This window comes from Curcuma longa, chromosome 3, assembly GCF_044706935.1.
Source record: "Curcuma longa cultivar G26 ecotype Majalengka, Jawa Barat chromosome 3, ITB_CL_G26_1.1, whole genome shotgun sequence".
Classification (NCBI taxonomy): Eukaryota; Viridiplantae; Streptophyta; class Magnoliopsida; order Zingiberales; family Zingiberaceae; genus Curcuma; species Curcuma longa.
Genome location: NC_133863.1, coordinates 8,259,310 through 8,276,312, shown reverse-complemented (window position 1 = coordinate 8,276,312; position 17,003 = coordinate 8,259,310). Strand labels below are relative to the sequence as shown.

The 17,003-nt window shown below is 36.4% G+C and overlaps 2 protein-coding genes and 1 long non-coding RNA gene across 4 annotated transcripts; all 3 read left to right on the top strand.

Annotated features, from left to right (window-relative positions):
- The first annotated feature begins 267 nt into the window (after positions 1 to 267).
- Positions 268 to 5,667, top strand: LOC141824472 (chromatin remodeling protein EBS-like). Its single transcript, XM_074711769.1, has 5 exons — positions 268 to 568; positions 662 to 1,004; positions 1,114 to 1,182; positions 4,780 to 4,918; positions 5,470 to 5,667. Exons 1-5 carry the CDS (start codon positions 496 to 498, stop codon positions 5,494 to 5,496), a joined length of 651 nt encoding a protein of 216 aa, XP_074567870.1. The 5' UTR covers positions 268 to 495; the 3' UTR covers positions 5,497 to 5,667.
- A 910-nt stretch (positions 5,668 to 6,577) lies between these two features.
- On the top strand, positions 6,578 to 10,979 carry LOC141824882 (pentatricopeptide repeat-containing protein At3g22690-like). 2 transcript variants are annotated; one of them, XM_074712218.1, is made up of 5 exons: positions 6,578 to 6,696; positions 6,790 to 6,913; positions 7,739 to 7,911; positions 8,245 to 8,340; positions 8,520 to 10,979. In XM_074712218.1, exons 4-5 carry the CDS (start codon positions 8,287 to 8,289, stop codon positions 10,410 to 10,412), a joined length of 1,947 nt encoding a protein of 648 aa, XP_074568319.1. In that variant the 5' UTR covers positions 6,578 to 6,696; positions 6,790 to 6,913; positions 7,739 to 7,911; positions 8,245 to 8,286; the 3' UTR covers positions 10,413 to 10,979. The 2 variants fall into 2 exon arrangements, with proteins under 2 accessions (XP_074568319.1, XP_074568320.1); XM_074712219.1 differs by lacking the exons at positions 6,578 to 6,696; positions 6,790 to 6,913; positions 7,739 to 7,911; positions 8,245 to 8,340 and having other exon boundaries at positions 8,621 to 8,697; positions 8,786 to 10,979.
- Positions 10,980 to 15,361: 4,382 nt separating this feature from the next.
- On the top strand, positions 15,362 to 16,742 carry LOC141823961 (uncharacterized). The gene is made up of 4 exons (XR_012601420.1): positions 15,362 to 15,398; positions 15,517 to 15,621; positions 15,728 to 15,807; positions 16,295 to 16,742. It is a non-coding gene; the product is annotated as an uncharacterized LOC141823961 (long non-coding RNA).
- Positions 16,743 to 17,003: the final 261 nt, after the last annotated feature.

Below are 17,003 nucleotides of genomic sequence, written 5' to 3'. Positions count from 1 at the left end.
AAATTTCACACTGTAAATTTCTCATCGTATTCGAAAATAAAATTTTCATCATGAAAATAATATAGAGAAAAAAATTAAATTCTTTACTTAAATATTTTATTTCCCCACATTTTAGCCAAATAAAGTAAGTTAGCAAATTTGAGGAGAAATTATGATATTTTAAAAGAATAATGTGGCTTTTTGAAAATTACCAGTGTTTTGACTGGTCACCTGCGGAGTCGATTATAAAGTAAATGCACGAGTCGATGTGTAGATTTGTAGTAAAAACCCAGACTCATTTCTTGCCACCTCTCGCTGTCGCCGGAACCGCATCTCAGTGCGCGCTCTCCCTCTCCCTAGGGTTTCGATCCGTCCTTTGCTCCGTCTCTCCTCGTCGCCCTCTTCGATCTACGCTCCCACTGCCATCGCCACTGCCACCGCCGGCGACCATCTCCAACCCGAGTGCAGAGTCGATCGCTCACTGATCCCCGTCCGTATCTGCTTCTATTTCAGCTGATGGCCAAGACCAAGCCCGGCAAGAAGGACCTCGATTCCTACACTATCAAGGGAACCAACAAGGTCGTCAAAGGTATCTCCGCTATCCTTGCCCAGATGGCTTCCTCCGTTTTGATCTATTTCTCGACTTGGTTTAATTGGTTGTGGGGGTGTCGACGTGTCGAAGTCGGCGACTGCGTGCTGATGCGGCCGTCGGAGTCGGAGAAGCCGCCGTACGTGGCCAAGGTGGAGAAGATCGAGGCGGACCACCGTAACAACGTGCGAGTGAAGGTCCGGTGGTACTACCGCCCCGAGGAATCCATTGGCGGCCGACGGTTGTTCCACGGCGCCAAGGAGCTGTTCCTCTCGGATCACTACGACGTGCAGAGCGCGCACACCATCGAGGGAAAGTGTATTGTGCACTCGTTTAAGAACTACACCAAGCTGGAGAATGTCGGGGTCGAGGATTACTTCTGCCGCTTCGAGTACAAGGCGGCCACTGGGGCTTTCACGCCTGATCGTGTTGCCGTGTAGGTTTTGACTGCTTTTAATCTATTTTCTCAATGATATGTGATCCTAGATTTCTTGTAATTGCATTTTTATATGTCAAGTTTGTGTGTTTCCTTATTTTCGTTTCAGGTACTGCAAGTGTGAGATGCCTTACAACCCTGATGATTTGATGGTACAGTGTGATGGATGCAAGGATTGGTAAGTGAGTTCGTCGTTCATTCTTTGTCTGACTTGTCATTTACATCATGGCTTCAAACTAGGTTTTGGAGGACACGTGAAAAAAAAATCTGTTATTTTTTTAAACTTAAAAATTGTTATTGTCTGTGTGCACTCATGATTCGGAATGCTAAAGTTGGGAAATATCTCCAACATGGGTTTGTCCTTCCGTCTTGCAAAATTCCTAAATAAGACCCCTCTTTTAGAAAGGCACCAACAAGATCTCTATTGATAGAAAAGTTGAAGTGGTAAGTAAAACTTATAAAGAACTAAAAATGCAAAAATACAGTAAGGAATGAATTAGATGAAAAGAAAACAATTCAAGTATCATCATTGGTTGTCAATGTTTACACTCTTTTGGTTTGACACACTGCTTTTAGCTTCCTTAACGTCTATATAATCTTAACCCTATTTTCCTTTTTTTACTTATTGAGAGGATATAAGAACAAAGAAAATAATTTTAAGTTGATGAAATGATATGAAGCAGAAAAAATTTCCTTAAGTGGCATCTACATTGAGGGATTGGCAAGAAAGGAGAGGGAGAAACTTTTAAATATCTCGTCAACTATACTGTTGACTAGACAGCAAATGTCGATCAATTAACAAGCTAACAATTTTATTCCTTCTATTTTCATTCAATTTTGACTTGATCAAAACAAAGGAAGCACAAATCCTCAATAATTCTTTTATCTTTGTTTGTTTCTGAGTAAACAAAGATTCTTGTGTTCATCATTGCCAAAATCAATATCAAGATAAGAACCAGATGGTCAAAACACCTAAGTATTGTCCTTATTGAATTAGTATAGTTGATGAAATTGAAAGACAAAATCATTAAGCAAAATAAAAAATGGAGAATAATTAAAATACTTTCAGATATAAAGATATAAGAAAACAAATAGTGCTCAATCGTAACTTCCTTGAGGAAAGGAAAAGGTTAAAGTCACAAAAGTGTGTGTGATCAAAGGCCTCCTTTTGAGGAAAGCGAAAGGTTGAAGTCCTACACATACACACACATGAATGTGTGCATGCGGAAGCATGCACACTTTTGTTGAAAGGGAAAGGTTGAAGTCCTACACGCATACACATACATACATGTGTGTGTGTATTGAAGCAGGCTCCCTTTTGGTGGGGTATTTCAGACCTAGGATCTTAGCGACAACTTTCATAACTTTACCAACTTATTAGAAGGCACCTTAGTGATCAATCATAATTAAGATGTATATTATGTTTTATTAAATGTTTGATTATCAATAGCATATATTATAATATATAAATAGTAAATAGTATTAATAGAATTATATTAGCAACAAAATACATTATCAAATTATCAATGATATTGTAATAATTATATTATTAGGATTAGGAGGTTAATAATGGTATCAAATTAGTAAAATATTATTTGATAATATCATATATTAAATTATAAGATAATGTTAGCTTATTAACGAAGGGCAGCTTTGGTGCAATAGTAAAATTATTGTCATAGGAGCTTCATGCACCATACTGCCCTTTAACATTAGTAATTGATAATTCTTCGAATCTCTATTTTTTTTAAAAACAAATCTCATATGTCTTTAGGAGATGATCCATTTCTTAGGAAAGATTGGATAAGCCTTTCCCAATACCATTCCAACTTGAGCGATTCATATCAATTTTGGCAACATGTAACCTTTCTATTCCTTCCTTTTGGTTCTAATTGATCTTCATTTCCAAATAGTAAAGTAGGCATCATTCACTTTATCAATTTATCAGAGAAATTTCTGACAAAACAAATCAAAATGCTAAAAGTTTTCAAAATGAAATCAAATTGGAACTGGTATGCTTCAGTCCATTTAGATTTGATATTAAAAAGGTCCATCAGTGCTATCATCTTTCACGTATATGTATATGTACATGCTTATCTATTAAGTTCAAATTTATCAATTTGACATTGTTTGAAACCATAATCCAATCAGAACTAAAATTTTATTATTTTCAAAACCAAGCCTCTAAATTGATATATCTGATTTTTTTTATTTGGTTTGATTTGTCCAGTTTGTTTGTTCACTTGCCTGTTTTGATGCTCATAGTACCAATGACAATATAAAGTACGGAATTTTTAAAAAAGAAAGTGGACTGGGGATCTTTCTGGGTCACTTAAAACTTATGGTTGAGGTATTGCTATATAGGACTTTTTTCTTTTTCTTTTTGAAACATTTCCTTTAAGCTTCTCCTTCATATCCATTCTGCATGAATGAACTATCAATTTTTGTGATTTTTCATGTAATTGTTCTTAAAAAAAATCTTAACAAGAGGCATTGTGAAAACCTGGGTGTGAATATTCTTTTGGATCCAATAAACTTACATCTTGTGATTTTTCAAGCCTCTAAATCTAGTAAACTTTTTCTTGTGATATTAATAACTGTTTGTCCAAAGATAGTGTGTGTTGGTGATTGGTGATAGAGTGCCAATTTATACAATTTTCTAGTAAGATCGTAAAATTATAGTTCATAGGAAACCTGACTAACTATCTATTAATTAGCATCTGCCTGTTGACAAAATACATCGTTGGAGATTGATTTAGAATCTAGTCAACCCTGTCTGAGCTATATATATATATTTTTTGCTCGCTTTGATTGTTTGTATTTATCATCTTCAGTTTCCATATAATTCTGTTTGTCTCAAGTGTTTGTGCACAGTAAATTTGGCATGTTTCTTGAGCTTTTTTACCTTTGCATTCCCTTTAAAGCTATTTATGTTCTTTCTTTTGTTTTATGCAAAATGTTTTATTATCATCATTTATTTGCACCTTTCATGAAGTTTCCATGTTTGAAGCATGTCAATTCTTTCATGCTGAGACAGTTTGGCAATGAATTACTTATAATCTTAAATAGTCTCTTCTCTGCTTGTGGTAACCATGATAAGTTAGTAAAGGAAGACTGACAACCAATAACTAATATAAATATTTTTGTTTGTTTATTGATACAAATGTCTCCGAGTGGATTATTGACATGCATATATGAGCAACAATGTGGACTGATTTGATCATGGAGGTCACTATCTGAATATATTTTGTTATATCTACAGGAAATTTTTTTACACACTTTATCTTGTTTTAGTTGGTGGTTGCACACACAAGTTTTGGAGTCCTCTTGTCCGTTCATAGGATTAAGCTAGTACATAAGGCTGTGCCAGTGTGCTAGGTTTTGCATGAAATTATTAACCATTAAAGGTTTCTCCTCATGCACTTTTATCCATGCGTGTTATAACTCCTTTCTTAAAATTGACAGAATCTCTACAAGTAATAAGTAGTGCTTTTGCTAGTGCAATAGTTTTATTCCAAAATTATGACATGTAAGTATTTGGTATATATTGTACTTTAGTAGCTTGATTGAAAGATAAGCATATTTATTACTTTCCAATGATGATTTGATATAATGCATAGATAATTAAAATTTTCATCTTATCCTATTAGTTACTGTATCTGCATGAGGATCAATTCTTAGGATTTAAATTCTTGCAACCAAGGTTGTTTCTCCTTGTTCAAAAGTCTGCTTAGCTACAGTTGATGCTGAGTTAAATAAATGATTTTTTAAATAGGTTCCATCCATCTTGCATGGGCATGACTATCGAACAAGCAAAAAAGTTGGAACATTTTCTGTGTTCAGACTGTGACTCGGAAGATGATGCAAAAAGATTATCAAATGGATATCCAGATTCAACAATTTCTGAAACCAAGGTAATAGTACTAGTATTTATTTGTGCAATTCTTTAGTCACTCAAGTTAAACTTGTTTAGAAAAATAACTAACCGCTCTTAATTGATCAAATTCATGTGATAATTGTCATTGAAAACACCTGCTATTTCTGTTGGTATATAGAAAGAATTCATAAGTCAAGCTCTCGCCCTAGCACATGGTATTAGTTTCTTAAGTAGTATGACATCATTGATAATTCCGCTTCAAAGTAAGCGTAAACAAACCTTTCTTACAGCTCCGTCTTCTTGGTTTTATTTTTAGGAGCATTGATTTTAGTGTAGTTTTCATTTCTTATTCTGTAGTAGTCAGGGCAGTTTCCAACTTGCTCTAAAGATATGTTGCTTGCCCTATAAAGTCTCATAGCCTGTTGATTTAATGCTACCATCAACTACAAGAACATTACAAACACAACTAACTATTTTATATTGCGAGAAACATTATTTTGGAATGGTTCTCTATCAATAGTCAATATTCAATTTTGTACTTTTTCACGGGTTTTACATTTTTTTTTTCCTTTTTTTTAAATGCTGCAGGTTGAACCTAAGAGAAGAAAAAGGTAACTGCTAATTGCTTTAGATGGATGTGCATTTTGGAAAAACCCATCATAGTGTTGGTACCATGAATGAGATTGTACAGTGCAGAGAACAAAGAGCTTGACCATAACCATTGATTGCACTGTTATGAACTTTGTGATTGTTTAAGGTGGCAATATTTGCATTCGAGGAATCAAATGTTGATGCATTCTGTGACTTGGTCTTAAATCTCCTATATTTCTAATAGGATATGATTCTGAAATAAAGTCTAATCTATCTGGTTTAGTTTCAGTTCATGTGGTACGTGTGTTATCTTGAAAAACCCGTGTCTGAACCATCATCCGACCGGACCGCTAGACCTGGGACTACTAATGAGGTCTGGTCAGGTTTAAAAATATTCACTCTTTATCGATCAAACAACCAATTAGCACGCAATATTTGTTATTTGAGTAGGATGTGGAAGTTGAAAGAAGTTCTGTAGCTTTTTCCTTGAATTGTTCTTTTCTTTCAGGTGAAAATGGCATGAAATTTATGCATCACACAGAGACAGAATAAATACTTGGGGGCCGGTCCGGTCCGGTCCGGTCCGGTCCGGTCTTCTTCCTTAGATTCTCCGAAGCACATGGAATCCAGTAACTTGAACGAGTTTGGATTTGCATTTGTAACCTATTTAATTTAATCACTAATTATCAACCGATTTATTGATTAATCTGATCGCTTTTTCTTCATGGATTTCTCATCACGTGCATTCATGAACAATATTTAATACTAATTTATGAATAAATTATTTTATTAACTTTTCTAAATCTATAAACAATATTTAGAGTTAAACTAAATTTTAAAAATTAGAGTTAAATTCGATGAAATTAAAATTACAGTTATTAATTAATTTGATTTTTTTTTCCTGAAAGAGCTGTTTCCATGCCATCCTTCTAAATCCGGTTCAGACACTTGCCGGCTCGGAAGGAAGTGGGTTAACTTTAACTCGCGTTAGACCGTTGAGATCTACTCATGATAAGTTGCTGGGTCCAAAAATAAAAATAAAAACCCTAATTAAATCTTCCTGCCGCCGTCTCGAACGAGCCCTCACTCCTATTTCCGGCGAGCGATTGCAGGCGTTCTCAAGCTTACTCGACAGCACAAGAGCACGTCGTCTCCATAATTGGACGCTGTCTCGGCGCTTGGTCAGCCTCCGTGTGCGCCGCCTCACTGCTTCATGGATTCTAGGTATATGAAAAATGGTCGACAAAACTTTTGCTTTTTCATTTCCTCTGTTTCAGTAATTGTTATCTTTGAATAAAAAGGATGGCTTGCTCGCAGTTTTTGCCTTTGCAGCGGTTTGGCCTTTTTCACGTCGTTGGAGATGGATGGTGGTAGGAAGGATTCGTATGTCAAGTGGGCTAAATGCTGAAAACAGATATCTGGATGGATGAAGTAAATCAAGGTACGATTTTATCGGGTAAGTTACCGCAAAGGTTATAATCAATTGAACAGAGGGTTCCTAAGTACACGCTCCTCTTGTATCTAGAGCCAAACAGGACAATAGTAGAGTGAACACGTTTTTTTGGTTGGAGAGCAACAAAATGTTCCTAAGTTTTTGGTTTTGAAACTAACTTTAATTTATGTTACTGCTAGAACTTATTTGTGAGAGATTCCAACTTCATGCATTGAATCATTAATAGTAGTCATTAGAAGTTATATGCTTATTTCTATTTGCTGCTTTGGGCTTATGGTTGTCAGGACTGAGATTCTACCTAGGAATGGTGAAGGCTCCATAGGAGATTCCAATGTCATGCATTGAATCATTAATATTTATCACTATAAATTATATGCTTGTTTCAGTATTTTTCTTTGGGTTTATGGTTGTCGGGATTGAGACTCTACCTAGGAATGGTGAATGGTTGTAGGATCAAAGTATAGGATTATAGCTTAACGTGTTGTCCTGCTCTGATTCTAGCCTTGGATGCCTATTTGTCTTTGTTTTTAAAATTTGATTCATCACTCTCAACAGAAACAGCTGATTTCTTTCAAAATGCTATTCTTGCTAACTACCCTTCAACTCTTGAATCAAACTCACTAGGATCTGAACCGATGATAGTAACTTATTTATATTTCTTTTCTTCTGTTTGGCTTTGTATATATTTGTATTCATGACCCATTTGAAATTAATAGTATAAAATGATGCATTAATTCTTTCTCCTTATGTTTGCTACATTGACCTTTTTTCCCTTTGAGTTTAAGTCATTTCCTTTTTCAACTTGTGTACCAGGTCATCGAAAAGTTACAAGTTCCTCAAATACTGCCTCGATGGAATCTCCCTCCTGCAGATTATTCTCTGATAAGTGTGATATGAAGTCATCTTTTAGAAAGCCCACCAATAATGCAGATTTTAGGAAGCACTGCTATATGCCTATGGTAGATCATCTTTATTTTCATCTTGTGGTTAGTAAATCGAACCCCAGACATGAGTTGTCAAGTTTCCTCCTGCAAATACTATTTAGACTAATATTTCATTGTTATGTTACAGTAGGGTAGTACCTTTATTGTGTTTCCTCCACTTTTTAAAAATTATTCTGGGTGGAAGTTGCTATTGCAAAATATTATCAAAATAAATATGGAGATTAAGTACTTTACTTGATTTAACCTATGCTCACAACTATGTCAACATCAATAATTCCCTAAGGAGACTCTAGTTTGTGGACTTTGATGGTTTTCCTTTTGTAGAATTATTTTAAGTATGCTGATAAGAATCTTTCTCGTGCTATGAAAGGAAAGATAAGGGTCTATTGAAGTTAAGGAGGATAATCTTGAATACTGATGGGAAGGCTCCTTGCGAGAAGCAAAATGTTGGAGAATTGCGCCTTCACAAAGGTCTGTCTAAATTCATTTCAAGTGACTAGAATATTTGGTGATGACTCGTCTGTGATATTATATTCCTATGTGTATGCTTGTTCATTCCATGTGAAGGGAAGCAAGATGATTTCCTGATGAATGTCCTTCATAGGAAGATAAGTTTATATTCATCTTCTGATAACTTTTCATCAAAGCAGGTTGATGATTCTCATCCATTTTTCTGGAATAGCATCATTAGAAGCTATGAGCGAAATCAAGAACCACGGAAAGCTATAATTACATTCTGGCATATGATGCAGAGAAACATATCTCCTGACAAGTTCACCTTTCCTTTCATACTCAAAGCCTGTGCTAGTGCTATGGCCCTGAGAGAAGGTGAGCAAATCCACTGTCATGTGATCAAGAGTCCATATAATTCGGATCTGTTTGTTCAGGGCTCATTAATATTCATGTATGCTAGCAGCCAAAAGATCGATTCTGCTCGTGCTTCATTTGATGCGATGCCCTACAAGAATTTGATCAGTTGGAATATGATTATCAATGCCTATATTAAACATGGAAGACTAAATACTGCTCTTGAGATTTTCGCACAGATGCCAGAACGTGATTTGTTCTCTTGGAATTTAATGATTGATGGCTTTGCGAAAAATGGACAGGTGAAGTTTGCCCAAAGGATGTTTGATGAGATGCCCAGAAGAGATATTGTTTCCTGGAATTCTATCATTAATGGATATGCAAAGTGTGGAGACATGACAACAGCAATGAAAATGTTTGATCAGAGTCCTATCAAGGATGAAGTCACTTGGGGAATTATGCTCAACGGGTATGCAAAGTGTGGCCAAATCACTTCTGCCCATAATTGGTTCGAAAAGCTACCGTATAAGAATGCAATCAGTTGGAATTGTTTGATAAACAGGTATATTAGATGTGATGTTAAATCAGCACAAAAGTTGTTCGATTTGATGCCAAACAAAAATGTAACTTCCTTTAACATCATGCTGGATGCCTATATGAAGAAAGGTGAGTCGCAACTCGCATATCAAATGTTCTACAATATGCCTGTGAAGGATGTTACCTCGTGGAACATTATGATCGATGGGAATGCTAGACTTGGAAGAATGAAGGTAGCAAGAGAGCTGTTTGATGTTATGCCATGTAGGGATGTGGTTTCATGGAATACATTGATTGCTGGGTACAAGGAGAATGGTGAATCGAAAGAAGCAATTGAAGTATTTATCAAGATGATTATCTCAGGAGAAATGCCGGACAGCTCTACTTTAGCTATTGTTCTCTCGGCAGTTGCTGATTTAGGCCTTATTTTCCAAGGTAGATGGGTTCATTTGTACATTGATAAGCATGGCATCCCTCTGAATGGCACTGTTGGGGTTGCACTCATAGACATGTATTCCAAGTGCGGTTATGTCGATATTGCTCTGAGTATCTTCAATAGCATACCTCAAAAGGAAAGAGATCACTGGAATTCTATGATATCAGGGTCTGCAGTGCACGGCCGTGGTAATCTTGCCATCAACTTGTTTGAAAAGATGCAAAGATCAATGGTAAAACCAGATGATATAACTTTTATTGGTCTCTTGAGTGCCTGCAGCCATGCTGGTCTAGTCACTGAGGGTCGTAGGTATTTTAACCTTATGATCTCCAAATACGAAATAACTCCCAAGATTCAGCATTATGGTTGCATGGTAGACCTGTTAAGCCGCGCAGGTCACCTAGAGGAGGCTATCTCCCTGGTCAACAACATGCCGCTGAGAGCTAACGACATCATCTGGAGAGCCCTCCTTGGAGCTTCCAAGAACCAGAGTAATGTTGAAATAGCTGAACATGCAGTGAGACACCTGATCGAGTTGGATACTTGCGATAGTAGTTCGTACGTGCTGTTGTTGAACATATATGCTTGTAGGAATCAGTATGAGAGTGCTGGGGAAGTGTGGAGGACCATGAAGAGCAAAGGGGTTCCTAAGAACACTGGCTGTAGCTGCATAGAGGTCGATGGTGTCGTCCATGAGTTCACTGTACACATTGCACACCCACTAATCGCGCAGATCTACTCATTGTTGCATAGCATGACATAGGCATTAAGATTGGAAGGCTACTTGCCATGTTGAAAAAGTAACTTTGTGGATTCTCATTAGTGAATCTCAGAAAAAGTAATTGATGTTTTATTTATTCTGAAGTGTGGATCTACGAAGGAAACTAATGCAGAGGAAAGAAAGAAATTAGAGGAGGAAAAACATGTTCCCAATAGAAAGGAAAGGAGAAGAACGAAAGAAAAGGAAAGGGAAAATCTATGATCGTGAATTCGATGGACTCAACTCAAATGGCTTGGTCGCGAACTTGTAGTGGCCTACTGCAAGCTCATGGCCGCCTAACTTTAGTGACCTGTTGTGAGCTAGTGGCGATCACAAATTTGCAACTTGTGGTGGCCTCAAGTGTGAGAGATTCATAGCCTGAGTTTGACTACAAGTCACAAGCAATTTACCACCTTCGATCAGAGTGCAAGGCCATCCAAGTTTGGAGTTTAACACTGCCAGGAGAAAGAAAGTTCATTTCGCTTAATTTTGTATGAACAAAACAGAACATGTCAATTTCAGATAAATTTTGGATCCATATGTTGAATTGATATACGAGAAACTAATGGAAGGAAATGTATGAGTAGAAATGTGTTATTATATATTTTTTCTATAAAATTAAATAAGAAATGTCAACTACTACATAATACATATTCATAAGAATTAACATTAATATAAATTTTATTATCTTAAATATTATTGACTCAGCCAACAAGTCTTTAAGTGATGGTTTATTAGTATTGCCTGGCGTGGTGTGATAGTAATTAGTGATGTTAAGATGTCACATTAAAAGTGGGCAGAATGTAGAGTGAATTATTTATTTTAGAATTAATCGATGTAAATTAAATATATGATATAAAAAAAAATTCTATTCGTATTATACAGATTTGCTCTCCTGAGCGCTTTGTGAGCGCCGCCGACGTGGAAGTCTACGTGGCTAAGAAATCTCTTCTCCGCGCGCGCATGGCCAGCGACAGCAAAAAACCTAAAACCCGAGCCCTCTTCTCGCGAATCCTCTCTTCTCTGCTCACCGCGTTCCTTCTTTCCTTGCCCGCCGCCTCTCTTCGGTCCAAGGTACTCCCTTCTTTCTCTCATGGTCCGCATCGCGGCCACCAATCCGCTTTCCGGCAAGGTAGTATGGCGGCGGATGATAGGATCCCTGGATAGACTTATTCAAATAGCCCTTTCAAAATATTATCTTTTAAAATATACTATTTGTTATTAATTTAGATAAGGTCAGATTTATTAATTATCCGTTATTAGATTTATTAATATTTTTATATTGACTTGGTATTGTCATAGGATTATAAATAGAGTCATTATGTAATCTTTTGAGAGAAGCAATAAAGTAATGAAGCAATTTGTTTTGATTAATCAATTCTATTGATTATTGGAGGTCGATCCCCTCGAAGTGATCGTTTATCCCCCTTCTATTTCCTTTCTTCCATTTTCCATGAGATAGGAGACGGGTTCCTATCAACTTGGTATCAGAGCAAAGTTAATTTCATATTATGACAAATTGGCGATCCTATGAAGATGAATTCCCTTATTGGCGAAGTAGAGATCCTAACGGATTTATTTCTAAAGCAGAAAGATATTTTATTCTACACGACACATCAAATGATTCGAAGGTTGAAATAATTTCTTTGCATCTGAATGGAGAGGCTCTCCGGTGGTATCAATTATATATGTCATGTCATGGATCTACAATATGGGAAGAGTTTGCAGATGGTCTTCTAACTCGTTTTGCACCTCAAGAATATAATAATATAGATGAAAAATTATCCAAAATTCAACAGATCACCACGGTAACAGAATATCATACTCGCTTTCTTCGACCCGTGTCCTATCTCGCGGAAAATAAAAGAAAAGGAAATAGAAGGGGATAAACGATCACTTCGAGGGGATCGACCTCCAATAATCAATAGAATTGATTAATCAAAATAAATTGCTTCATTACTTTATTGCTTCTCTCAAAAGATTACATAATGACTCTATTTATAATCCTATGACAATACCAAGTCAATATAAAAATATTAATAAATCTAATAATGGATAATTAATAAATCTGACCTTATCTAAATTAATAACAAATAGCATATTTTAAAAGATAATATTTTGAAGAGGCTATTTGAATAAGTCTATCTAGGGATCTTATCATTCCACCGTTCTTCAAAACAACCTTGTCCTCAAGGTTGATCTTTTTCTTCTTCTTTTTCTTTCGATGATTTGTATAAAATAGTTTCTTATTGTGCACCACTTGAAATCTCCTTTTGACAAAGACAAATGACCTATTATAATTTTTTCTTAAATTTAAAATTTTCCTTCTGGTCTTCGTAGAAAATTTATGAGCATACCAATATTTTCTTTTTCTTCGTTTAGCCTTGCGTCGGATCTTGACTTCATAATTTGTCGGATGTTGTTGGAGGTGACAAAACATAATCGCTTCGTTCACTAGAATGATGGAAGTAGAGATTGGTGTAGATCCAATGATTTCAATCACGGGGGTCACAATGATGGATTAATTCTCCTTATCATTATCAAAGTTTAACTCCTTGTGCAAATTGTCTTTATAACTATCTTCTTCTTGTTGTTGAGATTGCTGATTTATTTCTTCTTCGATTGACATGCTTGAGTCGAAGCTAATAATGGATGAATTCTCCTTATCAAAGTTTAACTTCTCGTGCAAATTATCTTTATAACTATATTCTTCTTCTTGTTGTTGAAATTGTTGACTTATTTCTTCTATGATTTCATCTTTTTCCTTTGAATCTTCTATTGGTTCATCCATCAATACTCTCCTTTGTGTATATTGATGACTTCGGTGCCACTCATCATTTCTTCACGTTTCCTCGTTGATTTTTTCTTCTTGAATTCGTGCAAAGGATAATGCAGCTTTTATAGTGCGAGGATAGCGCGTCTTCACCTCTTTTTGGATGTTAAGATGAAGTCCTTCAATAAAAGTAGTCAGCAATCTTCGTTCTGACCAATTGCGAGTTTCATTAAAGAGTCGAAGAAAGCGAGTATGATATTCTATTACCGTGGTGATCTGTTGAATTTTGGATAATTTTTCATCTGCATTATTATATTCTTGAGGTGCAAAACGAGTTAGAAGACCATCTGCAAACTCTTCCCATATTGTAGATCCATGACATGACATATATAATTGATACCATCGGAGAGCCTCTCCATCCAGATGCAAAGAAGTTATTTCAACCTTCGAATCATTTGATGTCTCGTGTAGAATAAAATATCTTTCTGTTTTAAAAATAAATCCGTTAGGATTTCTACTTCGCCAATAAGGGAATTCATCTTCATAGGATCTTCAATTTGTCATAATATGAAATTAACCTTGCTCTGATACCAGTTGATAGGAACCCGTCTCCTATCTCACGGAAAATGGAAGAAAGGAAATAGAAGGGGGGGTAAACGATCACTTCGAGGGGATCGACCTCCAATAATCAATAGAATTGATTAATCAAAAAAAATTTGCTTCATTACTTTATTGCTTCTCTCAAAAGATTACATAATCACTCTATTTATAATCCTATGACAATACCAAGTCAATATAAAAATATTAATAAATCTAATAACGGATAATTAATAAATCTGACCTTATCTAAATTAATAACAAATAGCATATTTTAAAAGATAATATTTTGAAGGGGCTATTTGAATAAGTCTATTCAGGGATCCTATCAGCGGATTGGCGGCGTCGATGACGTCCCCTGCCCGCTGTCCTAGTCCAATGCGAAAGCGGCGCCGGAGGAGCTGTAGCCAGAGCATGGGATCCGACCGGCCTCGATCTCTTTCACGTCGTCGAGGAGGTGGACGTAGTGGCTGACCACGTCGGCCACGGTCTTGCTGGGATGCACGCCGCCGCCGCACCCCTTGGGGCTGAGGCGCCGCCATCGCCGCTGGGTAGCGAGGCACCGCCATCGCCGACGGGAGAACTTCCATCCACGGCGCCGCCATTAATGGGTTTGCTACAAGAATCGACTACTTGGAAAGAAAACACGAGTTCAACAAACAAAACAATGGACTCAAAACACGGCCTTCGCCGTTGAATCGCGAGTCAATCCGAATGGTCTGCAACAAAGGAAAGATCCGAACCTTAGATTTGTTTTTTTCTTCTTTAATTACTGACAGAAATCAAGAACACGAGAAAGAGGATCAGATTTCGAAGAGAAGAAGAGGATTAAGATGGAAAGGTGAGGCCTTTCCTCCTTTTCCTCTCTCAAAACTTCTGATCGAAGTTTCAGATCGAAACTTCAGATACTTTGAAAGATTTTTCCCTCGATTATTGACAGAAAAGGATGAGATTTCATTTCACACAGAAGAAGAGGATTCAGATACAAAGACGACGAGGCACTTCCTCCTCTGCTCCCAAAAGATCAAAACTTTAGACACTTGGGGAATTTTTCTCTTCGATCATTGAGAGAAAACAATAACAGGAGGAAGAGGATTCAGATTCACAGACGAGATTTTTAGGGACGGGGCCGTGTGATCGAGATCGAAGAGAGACGAATCATACACTATTATCTTCCCCATCCATTTGGATTATCATGAATCGTGTGATAGAGGAGATGTGGAACTTAAGGGTTTGGCAAGATAGTCTAATTTTTAGTTGAGCTATTGTGCTTTTTACAGTGTCTTTTAGAAACCATTATTTCAATTGTATTAGGAGCCATAAAGGAATCGAATCTACATTAGCCAGGGTTTCTAGCATTATTTGTAGGCAGGTAGACTCTGAGAACAAATGTGATCACCTTGCAAAATTTGTTTCTTTTCCTTGACCAACAGTCATGTCTCATTTCTAGGAAATGAAGGGGCACCTATATTTTGGAGAAAGATGAAGTTGCAAAAGAATTTATAATCACTTTTTTCTTTGTTTATTTCCTTTTTTTTTCTCTTTGAAAAGGAGAGAGACTTATAAAATTAGGAAGAAATAAAGGAGAACTCTAAATGAAAAGATATCTTGAAAATCAGGTAAGTTTAACATTTGTTCTGCTTGTTGGCTGACTAACATTTTGTTCTCTCAATTTACATCAGCTCCAATTTTTTTCCCCACAATTTCATGAAAAAAGTCTTATTTGTCTCACTCTAGAGCGTGTTGCTGCAATGTGATGCAATGGAAAAGGAAAAAGATGGAAGAAAATGAAGCGGGACTTGCTGCAATGCGTGCTGATAGAGCAAAGAATGATCACATGAGGTAATTTATCTTCATTTGTTATTGTTGTTAAATTAACATTGTCTGCAGATCATTGATTAATTGATTGTTTCTCCTTGTGTCACTGGTCGGGAGTTGTTTCTGTCAGATTCAAGTTTATTTGTTGATGATGATGAAGCATATGAGAAGTACAATAGAGATGAGCAACCTGAATCTACTGAACAAATGGTAATTCTCATTTTTCACTTTTTTCAAGTTGTCTATTTTAGTTTTTTGGTTTTCTGCATAAGAATAACTCATCATATTCAAAAATAATAAATGAATAACAAAAAAGGAAAAAATTTGAAGGTGCAACTGTGTTTCAATTGTATATGATGCCAAACTTGTCTTTCAGTGGAAAAATTGGGTGGCAGTGTAGCATAAAGGTAGTTTTAGAAAATTGCAGAAGGGTCGTGCTAAAAATTTTGATTTTTTTTTTCTATCTTAGAATGTTCCTTCACGAATGATTTTTGAGGAAAATTGCTTATATTGTGTTCATAAACATAAGTAGAAAGAAACGTGGTGTTTGGATGTTTATATAGAAGTTCCATAGTTTCAGAACACTGATCAAGTTTGACCCTAAATGTGAGCTAAGCTTACAAACCATCCTCATATTTGAGTTTCAGCTTCAAGATCAATTTTGTAAACACCTCTTGCACTATTTGTATGGTTGCAGGCCCAGAGTGAACCAAAGATGGATGCACAAACTTGCACTCATATTTGAGTTTCAGCTTCAAGATCAATTTCAAGTCTTTATGATCAGTTGATCCTTAGCTCCCCAAACTGAAGGTGCAAAAGGTTAACCTTCGCTTTGATCGTTTGTAGATCGTTGAAGACATGTCGGATGAGCAAGGAGTGCTTCTGCATTTCTGGACAGCAGTAAGATGCCCGCCTGCAGATGGATTTCCTGGCTTGTTTTCCAAATTGTCCATATGCAAATCATCAAGATCCCAAGGATCTCTACCAACATCACAAACATGGGCAATCTAGGGGCTGTACAGAAGTGTCCCTGCTGAAGTTTGTTGGTAGTAGGGTGCCAAACATGCATTAGAACTCAGTTATCTACGTAGCAGAAAGATTTCTGTCTCTAATTTCTTGATTTTTTTTCTTTTTCTTTTGATTGAAGTGGAATGAATTGGAGTATAAAAAGATGTCTGTAAGATGTTTCTGTAACTAAACTTGAAAATATTTATCTTCCTTTCTCATTTTCTTAAATCTGTTCTCTTGTGCATTGAATAAGAACCGAAGTAGAGCCCGGACATCTTGGTTCTCAGGGCATTCTTATACTGTCGGTTACTTTTGAGTAGATTTGGTGTTCCATTGGCTTGTGCCAGCTTTTTATTGGATTCTATTTATTGCTGCTTGGTAACACAAATCTTCACCCA